This window comes from Chiloscyllium punctatum, chromosome 48 (assembly GCF_047496795.1).
Source record: "Chiloscyllium punctatum isolate Juve2018m chromosome 48, sChiPun1.3, whole genome shotgun sequence".
Lineage (NCBI taxonomy): Eukaryota > Metazoa > Chordata > Chondrichthyes > Orectolobiformes > Hemiscylliidae > Chiloscyllium > Chiloscyllium punctatum.
In genome coordinates, this window is record NC_092786.1 from 40,717,233 (window position 1) to 40,735,716 (window position 18,484).

The 18,484-nt window shown below is 41.9% G+C and overlaps 1 protein-coding gene across 3 annotated transcripts in view; it reads right to left on the reverse strand.

Annotated features, from left to right (window-relative positions):
• Window positions 1-18,270, reverse strand: part of myo1ea (myosin IEa) — a 149,960-nt gene extending 131,690 nt beyond the window's left edge. For 2 of the 3 annotated variants that reach the window (XM_072565032.1, XM_072565030.1), the window contains exon 1: window positions 17,908-18,270. In XM_072565032.1, the coding sequence (XP_072421133.1) occupies window positions 17,908-17,910 (3 nt within the window). In that variant the 5' untranslated portion in view covers window positions 17,911-18,270. The remainder of the gene's footprint in view (window positions 1-17,907) is intronic. The other variant, XM_072565031.1, reaches the window with a different exon arrangement.
• Between the last annotated feature and the right edge of the window lie 214 nt (window positions 18,271-18,484).

Sequence of the window (18,484 nt, forward strand, 5' to 3'; positions counted from 1 at the left end):
AAGTTTTTCAAATCCTGATCAGTGTCAACTAAAGGTAGAGAAAGTCCAGCTACTCTATGATCTAGTGGGTAAAGATACCATGTGGTGTAGCATTAAGCAATACAGGTAATTCTCCTGTAATGCCATAGTTACATTCCAGTGAAACCTCACTTAATAGAAAATTGTTTAATATAAATAATTGGATCTATGGGAAAAGTGCAGTTGGGGCAGACCAGCAAAAAATATCACTCATGATCACTCGACAATCACCCAAAAGTCTAACACAAAGTGTATCACAGCCTGAATGAAGATTGAAATCATTTTTAATGAAACAAAAGTATATTTAACACAGTACATTAAAAAAATGTAAGAAAACTGCTCTCTGTTATAGTACCTCTGACAGAGAGCTGCTCTGTTGGTAGCTGACATCGGCACATGCACAATATGACATGAAGACTGGCTCAGACATTGGTGCATGTGCAGAACAGTGCACAGACTTCACCACAGACAACGGCACATGCACAGAACTGCGCGGAGATTTCAGCACAGGCATGGGCACATGCACAGAACGACATGCACGAACTGATCCCAGCTGGAGTTGTGCTCTTGCGAGCAGAGATAAGCATTGTCCAAAATATCATTTCCTAATTCTTCAGCATTGTTTTAGCCAAATCGTACTGCTGAAACACGCATTATCCCAGAACTAACCTGGTCATGTTCAATTTTTAGTCTGCGTTAAGTGCAACTAGATATAGTTGTCCCCAATGTATCAACTATGATATATCAAAAAGTCCTATTCTTGATCACTGTCCAGTGACCATCTATAAAATGTTAGGTGTTAAATCGATAACGTATGCTCTTCAAGTTAGCACAATATGCTTTCAGCCAGACCCAAAAGCAGCATGAATAACAACTTAGAAATGGATTTATGAGGACCACATTTCAGAAAACAATGTAGACATGTCAGAACTGCCTCACTGATGATGAAGGATAAAGTGCATGCAATCCCTCAGGGTTGCTGACCATGTGAGTTTACCCCAAATCCCTCCCACTCCAATTGGTTAAAAAGAAAAGACAGAAATTACTGTATTTCCCAGAGACAGTTACTCATACAGCACAGTCACCACCATCCAGAACTCAATGATCTCATAGGTTTTATCAAAATAATCAGGCAACTGAAGCAAAAAAAAATGCCTTGCTCAATACATACTTTACAAATGAAAACAGTTTGAAACAATGTTCACTAATTTCTGTTAACAATGTGCTTAAGTAGTGACTTATGAATCATCTGCTTTTGGGAATAACTTTACAGTTTTTGCTTACTCCCTTAAATTCCTATTTATTTTTGCCAATTTCTCCTCTCTTTTAATTTGAAAAGATGCTGACTCCTCGCAAAAGTGTAGGTCATTCAGGATGAGTGTTACGTTCACAGCTGATTGTAATGCTGGACAAATCAGATCCCTGAGTTCCGTAGAATCCGAAAAGTGTGGAAACAGGCCATTTGCCCCAACAAGTCCACACCAACTCTCTGAGGAACATCCCACCCAGACTCACCCGCACCACCCCCGCCCCCGACCCTATCCCTGCAGTTCCAATGGCCAATCCATCTAACCTGCACACCTTTGGACTATGGGAGGAAAACACAGCACCCTGAGGAAACCCACACAGACACGGGGAAAATATGCAAACTCCGTGCAGACAATTACCTGAGGCAGGAACTGAACACAGGTCTCTGGCGCTGTGAGGCAGCAATGTTAACCACTGAGCCACCATACCAGGTCACTTAATCCAGCATAAGATTAACCTTTGCAGTCGACTACTACAGTAGCCACTGTAGCCGGTGAACACATCTCTATGCTAAATGGTCTACCCCTTTTTTTTTCACAGCTTAAAAATAAGGGGTAGACCATTTAGGACAGAGATGAGGAGAAACTTCTTCACCCAGAGAGTGGTGGCTGTGTGGAATGCTCTGCCCCAGAGGGCAGTGGAGGTCAAGTTGCTGGATTCATTTAAGAAAGAGTCGGATAGAGCTCTCAAGGATTGTGGAATCAAGGGTTATGGAGATAAGGCAGGAACAGGATACTGATTAAGGATGATCAGCCATGGTCATATTGAATGATGGTGCAGGCTCGAAGGGCAGAATGGCCTACTCCTGCACCTATTGTCTATTGTCATGAGGTTGCCACTGTTCTTCAACAAAGAACACAAGTTCTTTAACTACAAAAGAAAAAAACAAACAACACCATGGATCTGACAGTTTAGAAAGATCTTAACACAAACAGCAAAGCAAATTTCAACCAATTTTCCAGCAATATTTTTTGCATAATGCCAGTGAAGTGTGATTCTGATCCTAACTCTTTAACTCCCTACTTAACTGACTCGTTCTTGTTTTATGAATAGAATTTATTTTCAATTCCGACAACTGAAAAATTCTCCACAATGTTACACAGTTTGGAGACTTCACAAACTAAAAACCCTCCAACTGGGATTTTTTTTTCCCTGAAAGGGAACCCAATTTCTCTGGAACTCAAATCACTACTGGTCACAGATCTGGTTTCTCAGTGTGTTGTAAAAGTTCAAAATCATAAACACTTCCTCAATGATCAGCAGAGGTGTTAGGCATCCTGCTAAGCACTTGATTGAATTTATCTGCTTTCTTGGAAATGTTGTCATTAGTTCACTGTTCCAAATGACTCTCTGACCACTTTAAAGAAACTCATCATGAACTAAAACTGTACGCCTATTCTACCTCTACTTTACAATCTTAAATCCCCAAAATACTATTATATTATGTATTTTTATCATATCAGTATCAATGTACTTGTATCTTGTTTAGATTTTGGTCATGGCTATTGATTATGGGGCGGAAGACCAAAGGAGAGTTATACTCAGGTCCAAAGCTGTCCACATTCAATACCTGTGCAAGCACATTTTTCTAGTGGAGAATATCACTGGATAACCATACATACTGCAAAGCCTGGCTACACATTTTCTCCTTAACATTTAGAAATATTTTACTACTGCACTGGTTGAGGTATCTAACTCCATACTGACAGAGATTTGAATGAAGGGCTTCTTGCATTTTTCTTCAAGTGAAATATTAGACCAAAATTAATATTTATGATAGAGATCTTGCCTACTGGCTGAAGAACAATTAGGAGCCATGCAATGCCACTTTTGGTAAAGAATCACTTATTAAATGGCCAGTAGCAGATGCTTTGCTAGATCAAAGATCCTATGGGTGTAAACTCTTTGGATGACATCTAATCTTCAAAGAGCTGACAGCCAATTAGAGGCCAGCAGATTTCCATTGCTGTCAGCATCATTCTGGGCATTGGCAAATTGCTGGCAATGCACCAACTAGAGGTTCAGGTTCAAGAGGGGACTCCAGGTCATACATTTGAGACAGGTCTAGGGGTTGGTTTTGCAGTGTGGGGAACTCACAGAATAGGCAGGATTAGAGGCAAGGGGTGGGGGGGGGGCAGTGGGGGGTGGAGTGGGGGGGGAGGTGAATTGGTTTTCAGCAGGCTCTCCATTCCAATACTGGATCCCTCAAACAGACAGGAAATAGCTTTGAACGAGCTTCTCCCAAAATGGAACTCAATAAAGTCTACATTAAGCTTCCTGTATGGTAAATCCCTGTCCGCTGCTACATGAGCATCAATTAACCATTTTAAGGCCTTCAATTAGTGTCCAGGTTGGAAGACTGTCCGTGAGCCTTTCTGCCTGAGATTTAAATGGCACGGGCAGGAAGGTGGGAGGAGTCCTCACCCTGGACCCTCACACCTGATTAGATGCCCTCTGCTTCTAAACAAATGAATGGGTTGGCAACATTAACAGGCACCCTTTACAAATGCTCAGCTGAGCATTGCAGATGTTGTTCAAAGTAAAGCAGAGATATGTTTCCAATAATTGGTCAGCATCAAGACTGGCAATCCATTCATTTAACTTTGAGCTCCTTACTACTTGGTGGACCTTGCCACATGCAAATAGACTGTAGTATTTGCCTTTATTTCCCTGACTGATAATTAATTGATTGTGAAGCAACTTTGGATGTCATGAGTTGTGAAAGATTTCTTTTATTGAAGGTTCGTGAAAAGAGGAAGAAGTTATGAGCAGTTAAACATCCAAAGTATAGCACCCCAACAGTGTAGTAATTCCTCAATGCTGCACTCAAAGGGCCAAATGCCTTGCACTTTTCTTTCCTAAATGTCAAACATTTTATTAAATACCTATCCACATTCCTTCATGTTTTTCTAAATCATAGCTTTTCAATTACTGATTTTTTTTAATGCGCCAGACATATAAATGCTAAAGTTCGCAAAGATGTTCCATCCTATATTTCGACTGTTGATTGTAATGTTTTCTCTACATCCTCCGTAAATACATTTGTTTTATATTGGCTATAATCTCTGTCAAGCAGAGTCACTAAATCGAGCAGATAACAGCCACAAAGAGACATTTCAATTATGACTTACCGTAAGTGGCTAATTACTGGAGCATAAATAGCAATTTCAGCTCTTCTCCCCCCTCCAAAGAAATGCAGTCTGTTGCAGCATAGTGGAGATTAAGCACAGACATAAATGTGCACTTTGCAACATGCCATGTATTTCATTAAAGCTTGCAGGTCTCAAAAGTAATGATTAAAATCTAATTTTTGTGCGACTGAAATGTAGGAAAGTACAACACTATACCCTCAGCTCAGAGCCCAAGGCTTAAATACAGACCATAAGGTAGGATAAGAACATTCTCTGCTACCTAGAAGTGCTTCCAGCATTGGGACATTTTATCTGATTCGAGTGGGTGCTGCCTAAATCACATGGCACCTCATATTTAAATCATGAATTTCAAAAAAGAATTCAAGAAACATTTACATAGCATCTTACACTATCACAAATATTTAACCACCAAAGTAAATACTTTTCAAAATGTTGTCACTATTGTGATGTGGAGAACGCAGGAACCAATTGTGTGCAACTTATAATGACCAGCTAATTTGTTGTAATCATGTGGATGGAGGAGAAATTATTGACCACATCTCTACAAAGTGCACTCCTGGTATGTTTCAAATAGGACTATGAAATCGTGTACTTTCATTCAAAAGAGAAGATAGTTTATTGCTTCAACTAAAAGATGATTGAGTTGTTGGTGCAACATTCCTTCATGACTAAACAAAAGTGTTTTCCTAAATTATTATGCTCAGGACTTCTGAATCAGCTTGAACATACAACTATCTGAAGAAGAAATTGTCCTAAAGTTGAACAAAGTCTGAAACTTATAAATTATACTTGCATACAATAAAATCCTTCATATTGGGTAAGTTAAATGTACTCAATACTTTGCATCCAGCGATTTTCTCCAATCTGAAACATCTGATGCAGACATTTGGCCCAAAATGTAGACAAAATTCAATTCGGAGAAAGTGTGGACTGCAGATGCTGGAGATCAGAGCCGACAGTGTGTTGCTGGAAAAGCACAGCAGGTTAGGCAGCATCCGAGGAGCAGGAGAATCGATGTGTCGGGTACAAACATTCTTGATGAAGGGTTTATGCTCAAAATGTCGATTCTCCTGCTCCTCCCATGCTGCCTGACCTGCTGTGGCTTTCCAGCACCACACTCTCGACAAAATTCCATTCCTCAAGATCGATATACAAAATCAAAACTTTTCCTTCTCTCATATACTGCATCAGATTTAGCGAGAATCTGAATACATGTACCTGTATTTGTAAAATTCACTAATCACAATTTACAGATTAATAGTTGTAAGAACTCAAATTTATACATTTGTCTTATATGATAATCAGACAGTTTAAGAAAGAAGTGCAGGTTCATAGTTCCTTCAAGATGGAGTCACAGGTAGATAGGGTTGTGAAGAAGGCATTTGGTATGTTTTCCTTTATTGGTCAGAGTATTGAGTATAGGAGTTGGGAGGTCATGTTGCAGCTGTATAGGACATTGGTTAGGCCATTTTTGGACAATCGTGTGAAATTCTGATCTCCCTCCTACCAGAAGGACATTGTGAAACTTGAAAGGATTGAGAAAAGACTTACAAGGATGTTGCCAGGGTTAGAGGATTTGAGCTATAGGGAGAGACTGAATAGGCTGGTGCTGTTTTCACTGGAGTGTCGAAGGCTGAGGGGTGACCTCATAAAATCATGAGGGATCTGGACAGGGTAAACAGACAAGGTCTTTTCCCTGGAGTGGGGGAGTCCAGAACTATAGGTTTGGGTTAGAGAGGGGAACAATTTAAAAGAGACCTAAGCAACGCAGAGGATGGTGCATGTATGGAACGAACGCCAGAGAAAGTGGTGGAGGCTGGTACAATTACAACATTTAAAATGCATCTGGATGGGAAATGAATAGGAAGAGTTTAGAGGGATATGGGCCAAGCATTAGCAAATAGAATTAGATTAGTTTAGGATATCTGGTTGGCATGGACAAATCGGACCAAGGGGTCTGTTTCTGTGCTCAACATCTCTATGACACTAAAAAAGAAAATAAAGTAAATATGTGCATACATATAGTTCCTTTTACAAATGTGGGAGGTCCCAAAGTACTTGACAACCAAGCAATTACTTTCTCAAGCACAGACACTGTTGTAATACATGAAATGTGATCTTCAGCAGTTGGTTGTGAAACGTTGTTGTGTGCAATGTGATAATGACAAGATAACCTGTTCTAGTGATGTTAGATGAATACAAAGTATAGACCAAAGGAGCCCCTCCTGCTCTTCTTCAAATTGTGCAAGTGGATCTTTTACATCCAATTGATAAGGCAGCTAGACTCTCAGTTTAATGTCATTTGTACTCCCAAGGATTTGAGTACAGAAGCAAAGAGGTCCTTCTGCAGCTGTACAGGGCCATGGTAAGACCGCACCTGGAATATTGTGCGCAGTTTTAGTCTCCAAATTTGAGGAAAGACATTCTGGCTATTGAGGGAGTGCAGCGTAGGTTCACGAGGTCAATTCCTGGAATGGCGGGACTATCTTACGTTGAAAGATTGGAGCGACTTGGCTTGTATACACTTGAGTTTAGAAGGCTGAGAGGGGATCTGATTGAGACGTATAAGATTATTAAAGGATTGGTCACTCTGGCGGCAGGAAGCATGTTTCCGCTGATGGGTGAGTCCCGAACCAGAGGACACAGTTTAAAAATAAGGGGTAGGCCACTTAGAACAGAGTTGAGGAGAAACTTCTTCACCCAGAGAGTGGTGGGTGTATGGAATGCTCTACCCCAAAAGGCTGTGAAGGCCAAGTCTCTGGATACTTTCAAGAAAGAGTTGGATAGAGCTTTTAAGGACAGTGGAATCAAGGGTTATGGGGATAAGGCAGGAACAGGATACTGATTGAGGATGATCAGCCATGATCATAATGAATGGTGATGCTGGCTCGAAGGGCAGAATGGCCTACTCCTGCACCTATTGTCTATTGTCAATCATGAGTACTCCCTGAATATTGGAGTGTCAGTCTAGATTTTGTGGTGAATACTTTGGACCAGGACATAAACAATGTTCTGACTTGTATGTATGTGTACTGCCCACTAAGCCAAGTCTAGAATGATGTATTGATAATAAGACAATATTATAAAGTTTACTAAATGTATGAATTTGACTATGAATTATGTTCAAATATCATATTTCAGTTGTATGTCTTTAGTCATTTACTCCAGGATTACTTCTGTTTCTCATGCTGACCACTTGCCAGAGCCCAGTCTCTATTTCACCAGTCTCAACCCTGCTTTAAGACTCTCTCCCCAAATCACTGCTTTGCTACTTCTATTCATATCTGCTAGAAGTCTATTAAAAATCTCTCATTGATGATGCATTTAGGTATTTCTCCAAAGTCTATTCCTATTGCTTGTATTCTTTTCCTGTGTAAAGCAAAGCAAGGGAAATTCTCACCGAAAGTGGCTATAAATAAAAATCTTATACAAAAAAGGCTACCTATTAATGGAGAAATCTACAGTGTTTGCTCTGGTGATGCTGTGCAAGCAGCTGTGCCTGCTGAACAAAACTCTGTCCTGCTGTAAAATGCAAGACTCTGTCTATTATTGGGTAATGCATAATGCTAGCAAAGATCAATAAGACAAGTTGTTCAGTGGTACCTGCAGAATTCAACCCTTTTATAACCTAACATTTGATTTCCACATACTGTGTAATTCAAAGTGAGTAACATATGTAATAAGCTTAAAATGGGAGCTTATTTTGTTAATATATTTACAAATAGATTTACATGATGATTAGAAACAGGATTTTAAAAAGTCTAAATAAAATCACAAGGATAAGGAATCTTAGCTGCGTTATGCATTATTTCAGAATAATGAAAATATACAAAGTGTAGTGTAGTCCTTTAAGAAACTAGAGTCTATTTTAACTTGGGAACCATTGGGATGGGCACCAAAGCAAGCATCAAACCAGTTCAACTACGGCACTGTGAGGCTCAGGTGATGTCAATTCCTGGATCTCATCTGTACAGCATCAGTGTCCTACCAAATGAAGGTGAAGGAGGCTTTAGGGAACATCTCCGGGACACCTGCACCAATCAACCACACCGCCCCGTGGCCCAACATTTCCACTCCCCCTCCCACTCTGCCGAGGACATGGAGATCCTGGGCCTCCTTCACCGCCGCTCCCTCACCACCAGACGCCTGGAGGAAGAACGCCTCATCTTCCGCCTCGGAACACTTCAACCCCAGGGCATCAATGTGGACTTCAACAGTTTCCTCATGTCCCCTTCCCCCACCTCACCCTAGTTCTAAACTTCCAGCTCAGCACTGTCCCCATGACTTGTCCGGACTTGTCCTACCTGCCTATCTCCTTTTCCACCTATCCACTCCACCCTCTCCTCCCTGACCTATTACCTTCATCCCCTCCCCCACTCACCCATTGTACTCTATGCTACTTTCTCCCCACCCCCACCCTCCTCTAGCTTATCTCTCCACGCTCCAGGCTCACTGCCTTTATTCCTGATGAAGGGCTTTTGCCCGAAACGTCGATTTCGAAGCTCCTTGGATGCTGCCTGAACTGCTGTGCTCTTCCAGCACCACTAATCCAGAATCTGGTTTCCAGCATCTGCAGTCATTGTTTTTACCCTATAGGTAGCAGAGAAGGTAGACAAGGTGGTTAAGAAGGATCTGGATCCTTCCCTTTCTCAGCTGAGAAATAGAATAGAATTGAAGAGCAAGGAGCTTATGGTGGAACTGTATAGAACACTGGGTAGGCCTCAACAGGAAAACTGCACAGAGTTTTGGTCACCGCATTATAGGAAGGATGTGATTTCATGGGTGCAGAGGAGATTTGGCAAGGTGCTGGCTGGGTTGGAAGGTCTGGGAAATGAGGAAAGATTGGAGTTGTTTACCTTGAAACAGCAAATGTTGAGAGGGAACATGATAGAGGTATATAAGATTATAGGGGGCATAGAAAGGGTAGTAAGGATGACACATTTTCCATTAGAAGAGGGGTCAATAAGCAGGAGGCATAGATTCATATTAAGAGGTAGAAGGCAAAGAGGAGGACTGAGGAGAAAATTTTCACTCAGAGGATGGTATGAGTCTGGAATACCCTGTCCGAAATGAATTGAGTTACCAAAGTAACTCCAGGACCATGGACCAAAAGCTTAAAAATTAGTGCAGTCAGATATTTGTTGACAGGCGTGGACATAATGGACTGATTGGCCTCCGTGTTGTAAGTGTTGTAAGTTTAATGAACTGAAATCTCCAGATGACACATTGGTGCGCTTTTTAAATGCATGTTTGTAACAAAAGCAAACAATTTAAATTTCAGTTAGCACCAAAAAAATGCTTTCTACAATGTCAGAAGTCAAAATGGTATTAGTTTTGCGTAGGTAACATTGTAGTAACATATTGTAGAGTTAACAATAATGGCAATATAACAAAAGACAGACTTTCAGTAAAATACTGAATACTCACACCTAACATTTACTTGAATGCATTATTCTCAAAAATAGCAAAAACTGAATGCAGCCTGTTCAATCATTCTCAAGTGAATACTGCATATTGTGTTCAACAGTATTTCTGCTCACAGGCCGATTGCTGTCCTAACCAAATATGCAGGAATAACCAGTCAAAATGCTGTAATCAGCGGCTCAAACAAAAAATCTGTATTAACTGTTGCTGAGGTACTTCAGAGAAAACCACTCTGAAGTTAGTGTACAATTTTACAGTTTGCTACTTCAACTGATATTTTCATCCTCAACAATCCACCTACATCACAGACTGAAAATAAGGCACACACTCTTCCACTGTGAGACTGCCTCACAGGCACCTTGGAGAGGCCTGGTTCTAATGAGAAACAGATGCTTGTATACTGACCTACTACTTTGGATCTGCTGGATGGAGCCTATGACTGATCCCATTGTCTGTTTTTCCAGACAGTGAAAAACAGCACCAATTTAGCTAAATTTTCAGTGTTGGTGGCTGATGCTGTTGGGGGTGGGGGAACAAAAAAGTATGAGTTTTAATTTACATTAATTTGTGTCACTTTAACCTAGCTGATAGTTCAATCACTCTGGGTCAGAAGGTGACCAGTTAAAATTGTGCATCAAAGCTTGAGCTAATAATCTATGCTGACACTCCACACCCAACACTACCCTCACCTTGATGGTCATCTTTGTGTGTGGTTACACCAAGCTGAGTATAGACCCTCAGTACACACTGAAGCTCTACCTGTTCCCAGCTTTGCAAAGGATGGGCCTGACCTCTCTGCCGCAGAACACTCCAAGTAGTTGGACCGTTCTGTATCACCTGCCCTTCATAGGAAAACACCTTTGAGTACAAATAGGCTACATTGATGACTGTATCGGCGCTACCTCGTGCTCCCACAAGGAGGTTGAACAGTTCATCCACTTTACTAATACCTTCCACCCCGACCTCAAATTTACCTAGACCGTCTCAGACTCCTTCCTCCCCTTCCTAGATCTCTCAACCTCTATCTCGGACGACCGACTCAACACGGACGTATACTATAAACCAACTGACTCCCACAGCTACCTAGATTACACCCCTTCCCACCCTGACCCTGTAAAAACGTCATCCCATATTCCCAATTCCTTTGCCTTCGCCGCATCTGCTCCCAGGAGGACCAATTCCAAACACCGAACAACCCAGATGGCCTCCTTCTTCAAAAAGTGCAATTTTCCCTCAGACGTGGTTGACGATGCTCTCCACCGCATCTCCTCCACTTCCCGCTCCTCCGCCCTTGAACCCCACCCCTCCAATTGCCACAAGGACAGAACCCCACTGATCCTCACCTACCACCCCATCAACCTCCGGATACATCAGATCATCCTTCGTCATTTCCGCTACCTCTAAACGGACCCCACCACCAGGGATATATTTCCCTCCCCACCCCAATCAGCGTTCCGGAAAGACCACACCCTCCGCGACTCCCTTATCAGATCCACACCCCCCACCAACCCAACTTCCACTCCCGGCACCTTCCCCTGCAACCGCAAAAAATGCAAAACTTGTGCCCACACCTCCCCCCTCACTTCCCTCCAAGGCCCCAAGGGATCCTTCAATATTCTTCAGAAATTCACCTACACCTCCACACACATCATTTACTGCATCCGCTGCACCCGATGTGGCCTCCTCTACATTGGGGAGACAGGTCGCCTACTTGCGGAATGTTTCAGAGAACACCTCTAGGACACCTGGACCAACCAACCCAACCACCCTGTGGCTCAACACTTCAACTCCCCCTCCCACTCCGCCAAGGACATGCAGGTCCTTGGACTCCTCCATCGCCAGACCATGGCAACACAACGCCTCGAGGAAGAGCGATTCATCTTCTGCCTAGGAACCCTCCAACCACAAGGGATGAATGCAGATTTCTCCAGCTTCCTCATTTCCCGTCCCCCCACTTTTTCTCAGTCCCAACCCTCAGACTCAGCACCACCATCTTGACCTGCAATCTTCTTCCCAACCTCTCCGCCCCTACCCCCTCTCCGGCCTATCACCCTCACCCTAACCTCCTTTCACCTATCACATTCCCAACGCCCCTCCCCCAAGTCCCCCCTCCCTACCTTTTATCTTAGCCTGCTTGGCACACCCTCCTCATTCCTGAAGAAGGGCTTACGCCTGAAACGTCGATTCTCCTTCTCCTTTAATGCTGCCTGACCTGCTGCGCTTTTCCAGCAACACATTTTTAAGCTCTGATCCCTAGCATCTGCAGTCCTCACTTTGTCCACCTTTGAGTACAAGTCCATCAGGAAGTAGTCAGCACATAGTTTCCTTGAGCCCCTTCGGAAAAAGGAGAGGGAAGATCCTGTCGAGTAGTTCCCTGGTCAGACTGCCAAAGTCATTTGGCAGAACGCATCATCACCAGAACTTTCAAACAAGCACCAGGACATGGCTTGGCTGGTGCTGAGAAGGGACCTGCCTGGGAGATTCTTTATGCATGCTCGAACTCTCTGTGCCACTGCATGTTGCCCTTGAAGTGGCTGTGGAGGGGACAAGACTGTCATACACCTACTTCTGGAATGTGCCTCTGCAAAGGAAGTCTGGAGAGGAATGCAATGGTGCTTCTCAAGGTTCGTCCCAAGCAGCTCGGTGACTTGGGGCTACGTGCTCTACGGCCTGTTCCCTTGGAAGCACGCCGAGACAAACATCAACTGTGCCTGGAGGACCATCAACTCGGTGAAATACGCTCTTTGGTCTGCCCGACACTTGCTGGTCTTCCAGTTGAAGGAGTTGACCCCGACTGAGTGTTGCAGACTGGCACATTCCAAGGTCCAGGACTACGTGCTGAGGGACATGCTAAAGTTTGGGGCAGCCACCACCAAAGTGCAGTGGTGAAAGACCACCGTGTAAGGTCCTGCTGCTAAAGAATAATGGGGGTCCATTCAGTAATTGGGCTATGCTGATGCCTTAGCTAAATGCCAAGAGGTTGATTGTAAATGTAGAGAATGGTGTATGTCAAGACTCAATTTGTTCTCTGTAGGTAAAGACGGTATAGATCTGAATGGCTTCATTAACTGTACATGTACATAAAGATTTATTTATATGAAGAAAGTATATTTTTGCGATAAATAAATAAATAATTCATGTGCAGCACTGAGGCAGTGTCACATTGTCTGATGAAAAGTCACTGGATTCGAAATGTTAACTCTGTTTTCTTCCAAAAGATGCTGCCAATAACTGCTGAGTTTCTCCAGCAATTTCTGTCTTTGTTACATTGTCAAAGATGTGATTTCTCAGAAGAGCTGTTAAGCTCCTCCACTGAATACAGATTGACATGAACATACTTGAAGAATAACACTGGGGGTTGGGCCCAGTGTTTTAGCTGATTTTGCTACTTCATCCAAGACTATTAAAAATATAAATAGGTCATTCATATCAGGGATCTTGCGAGTGAAGAATGGCTGCTTCATTTGTAACCAAAACAGTCAGTAAACTTCAAAACCCTGTAAAGTGCTTTGAGAAATTTTAATGAGACATGATAAATAAATGCAAGTATAACATTTCCTTTATTTCAGCTGATGTAAGGAAGCAGAAAAGACAGAAAAGAGTGAGAGAACCTGACTTACATTCCCTTGTAAATCACTGAATTTTCCTGAAGTGGTTCACATACTCATCATTGTTAATGATTCTGCTGTCATGTCTCTCTGTCTTAACTACTTCACTACATATGAAATGATCTGAAATGTCCTGAGATCTCTCAAAGCCCTAGATAGTTCTTTATGTAGGTGAAAGCAAAAGCATTTTTGTGCACAGCAAAGTGTGATGATTAACTGGTGAAACTAACTTTGAAATTAATTCGCAGAAATCTGTTAAACACTGCAATTGGTTACTTTAAATCTGTTTTCCAATCACAGCAGAGTTTGTTGCTGCCCTATGACAACAATTTAAAAAAAAGGCCATAAACATCAGCTAATTAGAGGTTGTCTGTTCTTTATTATTTCACTTGTTTCAAATATTGGTTTGTGAGGTAAAGATGTTTGCAGATTTTTAAATGTGAAGAAATAAAGACAAGTGGACCCTGTCTCTAGGCACGCAATATACTGCATACTATAAACAGTAATATCCTTGAAAGACTAAGAGTAATCAAATCAGATACTGACTCCAACAATCTTCACTGCCACAAATTATACCAGGTAGGTATCACTCCCACATTAAACTGATTTTAAAGTTGAACAGATCAGAAATAATCAAGAATTATATTTCAATACCATTCAAATTTTAAAAACAAGATTATGGACTATGAGGGAAACATGAGGGATTTGATGATGAGATGTCTAAGCGTGCACATTTGTTTCATGTTACATTAAAAACATTATCATAACTGAGGTCACATTTCTTCCTATTGCTATTAGAAAGCAACCTTTTTTTTTGCTTAGGCATAATTCCACAGCCACCAGGTTCACCAGTATCTCAACCAAGTACTGTACTATTATTCAAATACAAGTCTTTATAATGAACTATAGGAAGCTGTAGGAACATATCTGTCATTTGTCACAGACCCTATCATCACTCAGCATTCACACATCCATTTCCAGCGATGTCACCCAACATTCATATATCCACATCTAGCAATGGCATTTTACCACAGCAAGGATCAAAAATCACCCTGCAGCACTACTTCCTGCACACCAGAAAAAATGGAGATCAAATATGGGTATCCAAAATCTTGCCTATCTGTATTGTTCAGCAAATCATCAAACAAATTTTTCTGCATTTTTTTTATTGCATAGGTTACACTACATCTTGTACCATTCCCTGGAAATGAGACTAGGCCGGTAACCTCTTCCAGTTCTCAGATGCTGCAGCTATCAGCACGGACTGACTCCTCCACAGTATGACTTCCCTTTCCTTACTGGAAGAAAGTGCTTTCTGGTTAAAAAGCTAATGTCTGGGATTCACAGGTTCCAGTCATACTGTGTGACATTACCTATTTTGGTCAGAAGAATATAAAAAAGACAACTCATTGACTAAATGGAGAGAAACTTCAGTGTAGAGGGATCCTGGTGTCCTTGGGCATGAGTTGCAGAGACCCAATATGCAGGTATAGTAGGTAATAAGGAGGTCATTTGAGTTTTAATATTTATTGCTAAAGGAATGGAATATAAAAGTACAGATTATGGGTGCAATTGTACAAGGCATTGATGAGTCCATATCTGGAGTACTGCACATAGTTTTGGTCACCATGCATTACAGGAAGAATGTAATTGAATTGGAGGCAGTTCAGAGAAGGTTCACTATATTTATTCTGGAGATGAAAGACTTGTTTTATGAGGTGACAATGTGCAGTTTAGGCTTATATTCACTCAAGGTTAGAAGGATGAGAGAAGATCCAATTGATGTATAAAAGATGCTAAAGACAATTGACCAAGTAGACAAGGAGTGGATGTTTTGTCTTGTGGGGAAATCTAAAATGAGAAGTCAATTTAAAGTGAAGGGTGGCAGACTTAAAACAGAGATGAGGAGGAATTACATCTCTCACATGATCCTGAATCCACAGAATTCATTTCCCAAGTGTGCAGTGGACACTGGGACACTGAATAAATTTAAGGGGAAAATAAACAGATTTTTAAATTAGTAATGGGTTAAAGGGTTTTGGGAACAAGCAGGACAGTGGAGTTGAGGCTGAGATGAGATCAGCCATGGTTGTATAAATGATAGAGCAGGCTCAAGGAGCCGAATTGTTTATTCCTGCTCCTAGTTCTTATGTTATTTGTATATTCATGTCTAGCTGCTCTGTGGTACTGTATGACACAACAGTAAAGCTCTGTATTATCATAGTCATTTGGCTTCTAGCTAACCATGACACCACATGTATTGTACACAACTAATTCTACAAGAGTTTCAGAGCTTCATTTCAAAATAAATGAACAGGCACAAGGTTTTGTTTTATACTTGGCTCACTGGATCACTTTCTATGTCTTGTTAAATTAGGCTCCAAAACAATCACTATTAGCAGTCTGGACTTGAATCACAGATAATGCTTTTCTGGCAGTCTGTCAGTTCATTATTAAATGTAATTGTAAGCACTTGTCTTTATGAACATTTCAATAAATATGAAATCAATAAGTTTTCCTGAAGACAAAATGTAAAGGTGTTTAAATACAATGAGTTGTTCTCATTCTGAAACACAAGACTTGCATTGAATTTACAGCATGGAAACAGGCCATTTTGCCCAACTGGCCCATGCTAGAGTCGCTCCACACAAGTCTCCTGCCTGCCTATTTCATCTAATCAACATGTCTGCATTTCTTTCTCTCTTGTGTACCTATCTGTCTCCCCTTACAGACAACTAAGAGGTCCAAGCATTGCCTGAACACTGTCTTATGGGTCACAGGCACACTTGGGGAAGGGCACATTGCTGTCCATTTGATTGCCTCCACACAGGTGCAATTCCTTACCTATCCACTCAAACGTGTTGCATTGTTGAAGATAGGAAATATGCATGGTGCTGAATGGGAAACACAGAAATAAATAATACTGGTAAAGCTAATGACAGGCTTAGAAAAGTGCAAAGCCCTTATACTAAAGTGAGACTGAGAAGAAAAACTGATGAACTGTTCTAAGATTACTATACAGAAACAGCCTGGATGAACAGATGATTGCTGTTCCTATACGTGATAATCGCAAAGACAACAGTCATTGATGAACATAAACAATGATCAGTGGGTCATACCCAACTCAATAGCTGCACACCAGTATTTGACCAGTTTTACACAGTAGCATAAGATAAATAATATTCGACAAAATTGTAGGGATAATCTACCATATGTATTCAACGGGTTGGTCAACTTCGGGAAAATGTTTGACGATGCTCCTTGAATAATATGTAGAAATACATATTTCGACGCTTTCGAGCAGAACTCATTTATTCCTTCAGAAATGACTCACCGTCACGTAAACATTAGTTTCATCTTTGTATTTTTAATAACAGTCGAACTGCCCAAAATCTAATTAAGATAACGCAAATTGAAACTTTGCTGCCAGTTACAAGAGAGTCTGTAGAGAAGGACAAATCAGGAATCTTTAATATGCATGAACTGTTCATCCCCATGACCGATAGTTTACTTTTGCTACAATGGAAGTTGCAACTATAAACAATGGTTTACCAACCCAAACCAAATACTGGATTAGTAAAACACACGGCCTGTAAGAGTCTGCATTTTTCAGCAATACAGCCGAGAGTGTGGTGCTGGAAAACCAGAGCAGGTCAGGCAGCATCTGAGCAGCAGGAGAATCGACGTTTCGGGCATAAGCCCTTCATCAGGAAGAAACGTCGTCTCTCCTGCTCTTCAGATGCTGCCTGACTTGCTCTGCTTTTCCAGCACCACACTTTTTGACGCTAATCTACGCATCTGCAGTCTTCACTGTCTCCATTTTCAACAATATTCAATTACATAGAATAATACATTTCCTTGACGTGTGCTCACTGCAGTTTGGAGACAACATCGGAACAAGTTCCATTTCATTTTCTATTAGTGCGATCCTTTAAAAAAATTTATTAAGATTACTGTCCACTTGGATTGATGAAATTACGAATGCCACTTCCCTGCCCCCCTTGTTCCAGTTTTCAAAACACTTAAAATGAGGCACAGAGAGAAATAACGCACCTTGGGAGTTTGAATGTTTATTCCTGATGCGTTCTATTTATTGAACTCTGGACTAGTTCGGCATTGAAGCATTTCCCCAAGCTGTGGATATTCCGCGGTTGTCTAAGGAGCGCTCCCTATCGGTCACTTCCACCGCAATCAGAAGGCCGGACTACTACAGATTTCAAAGTCAGTTTTGGAAACAGTCTTTTTGTTCTTTAGGGAGGCATTGGAACTGATCTGGGTGCTGCTGAACCGAGGATATGTGTTCTGCACAACTGTCCCAATGGGCGGGGGTGGAGGGTAGCGGGGAAAATATCCTTAAGCCCTTTTCTAAAGACAACTGTTAGAATGCTCAGACTTACCATTGCGCTTCCTTGGAATTTATACCGGCTCCGAGAAGAGTTTGCTGCCTAAGACGAGACGGTGCCACCTACTATGTGCTCTTCACCGGCGATCCCCTGTCTTTGAGACAAAGTTGAACTCCATCCACTGTCGATGCAGGAGCCCACGATGGAGGGAGATATCAACAGGCTGGATCCATGTTTCAAAGAGAGAGGCGGGGGGAGGGGAGAGAGATAGAGAGAAGGAATAATCAGGTTTTCCTTTGGATGAATCAGTCCTCGTAGCTCCGGAGTGTCTCTGAACGCTGTGCAGCCAGAGAGGGAGGGAGAACTGGTGAATGGTCGTCCTGGTGAATGCAGTAATTCTGCCAATCAGTCCATAAATGGAGAAATGTAGCTGAGTGCTGCAGCCAATCGGCTTGTCAGTGTAGCTCGTCACACCATTGGGAATGCGGAGAGGGAGAGGGAGCGAGGTGGAGCCAGTCTCAGGCGGCACAGGCAGCAATGTCCTCAGCCCTGCCCCTGACAAGATGCCATTCAAAACACACACACAAAAAACCTGCTGTCTGTAAGCCAACTGCCATAAGGTAGAGTGTAC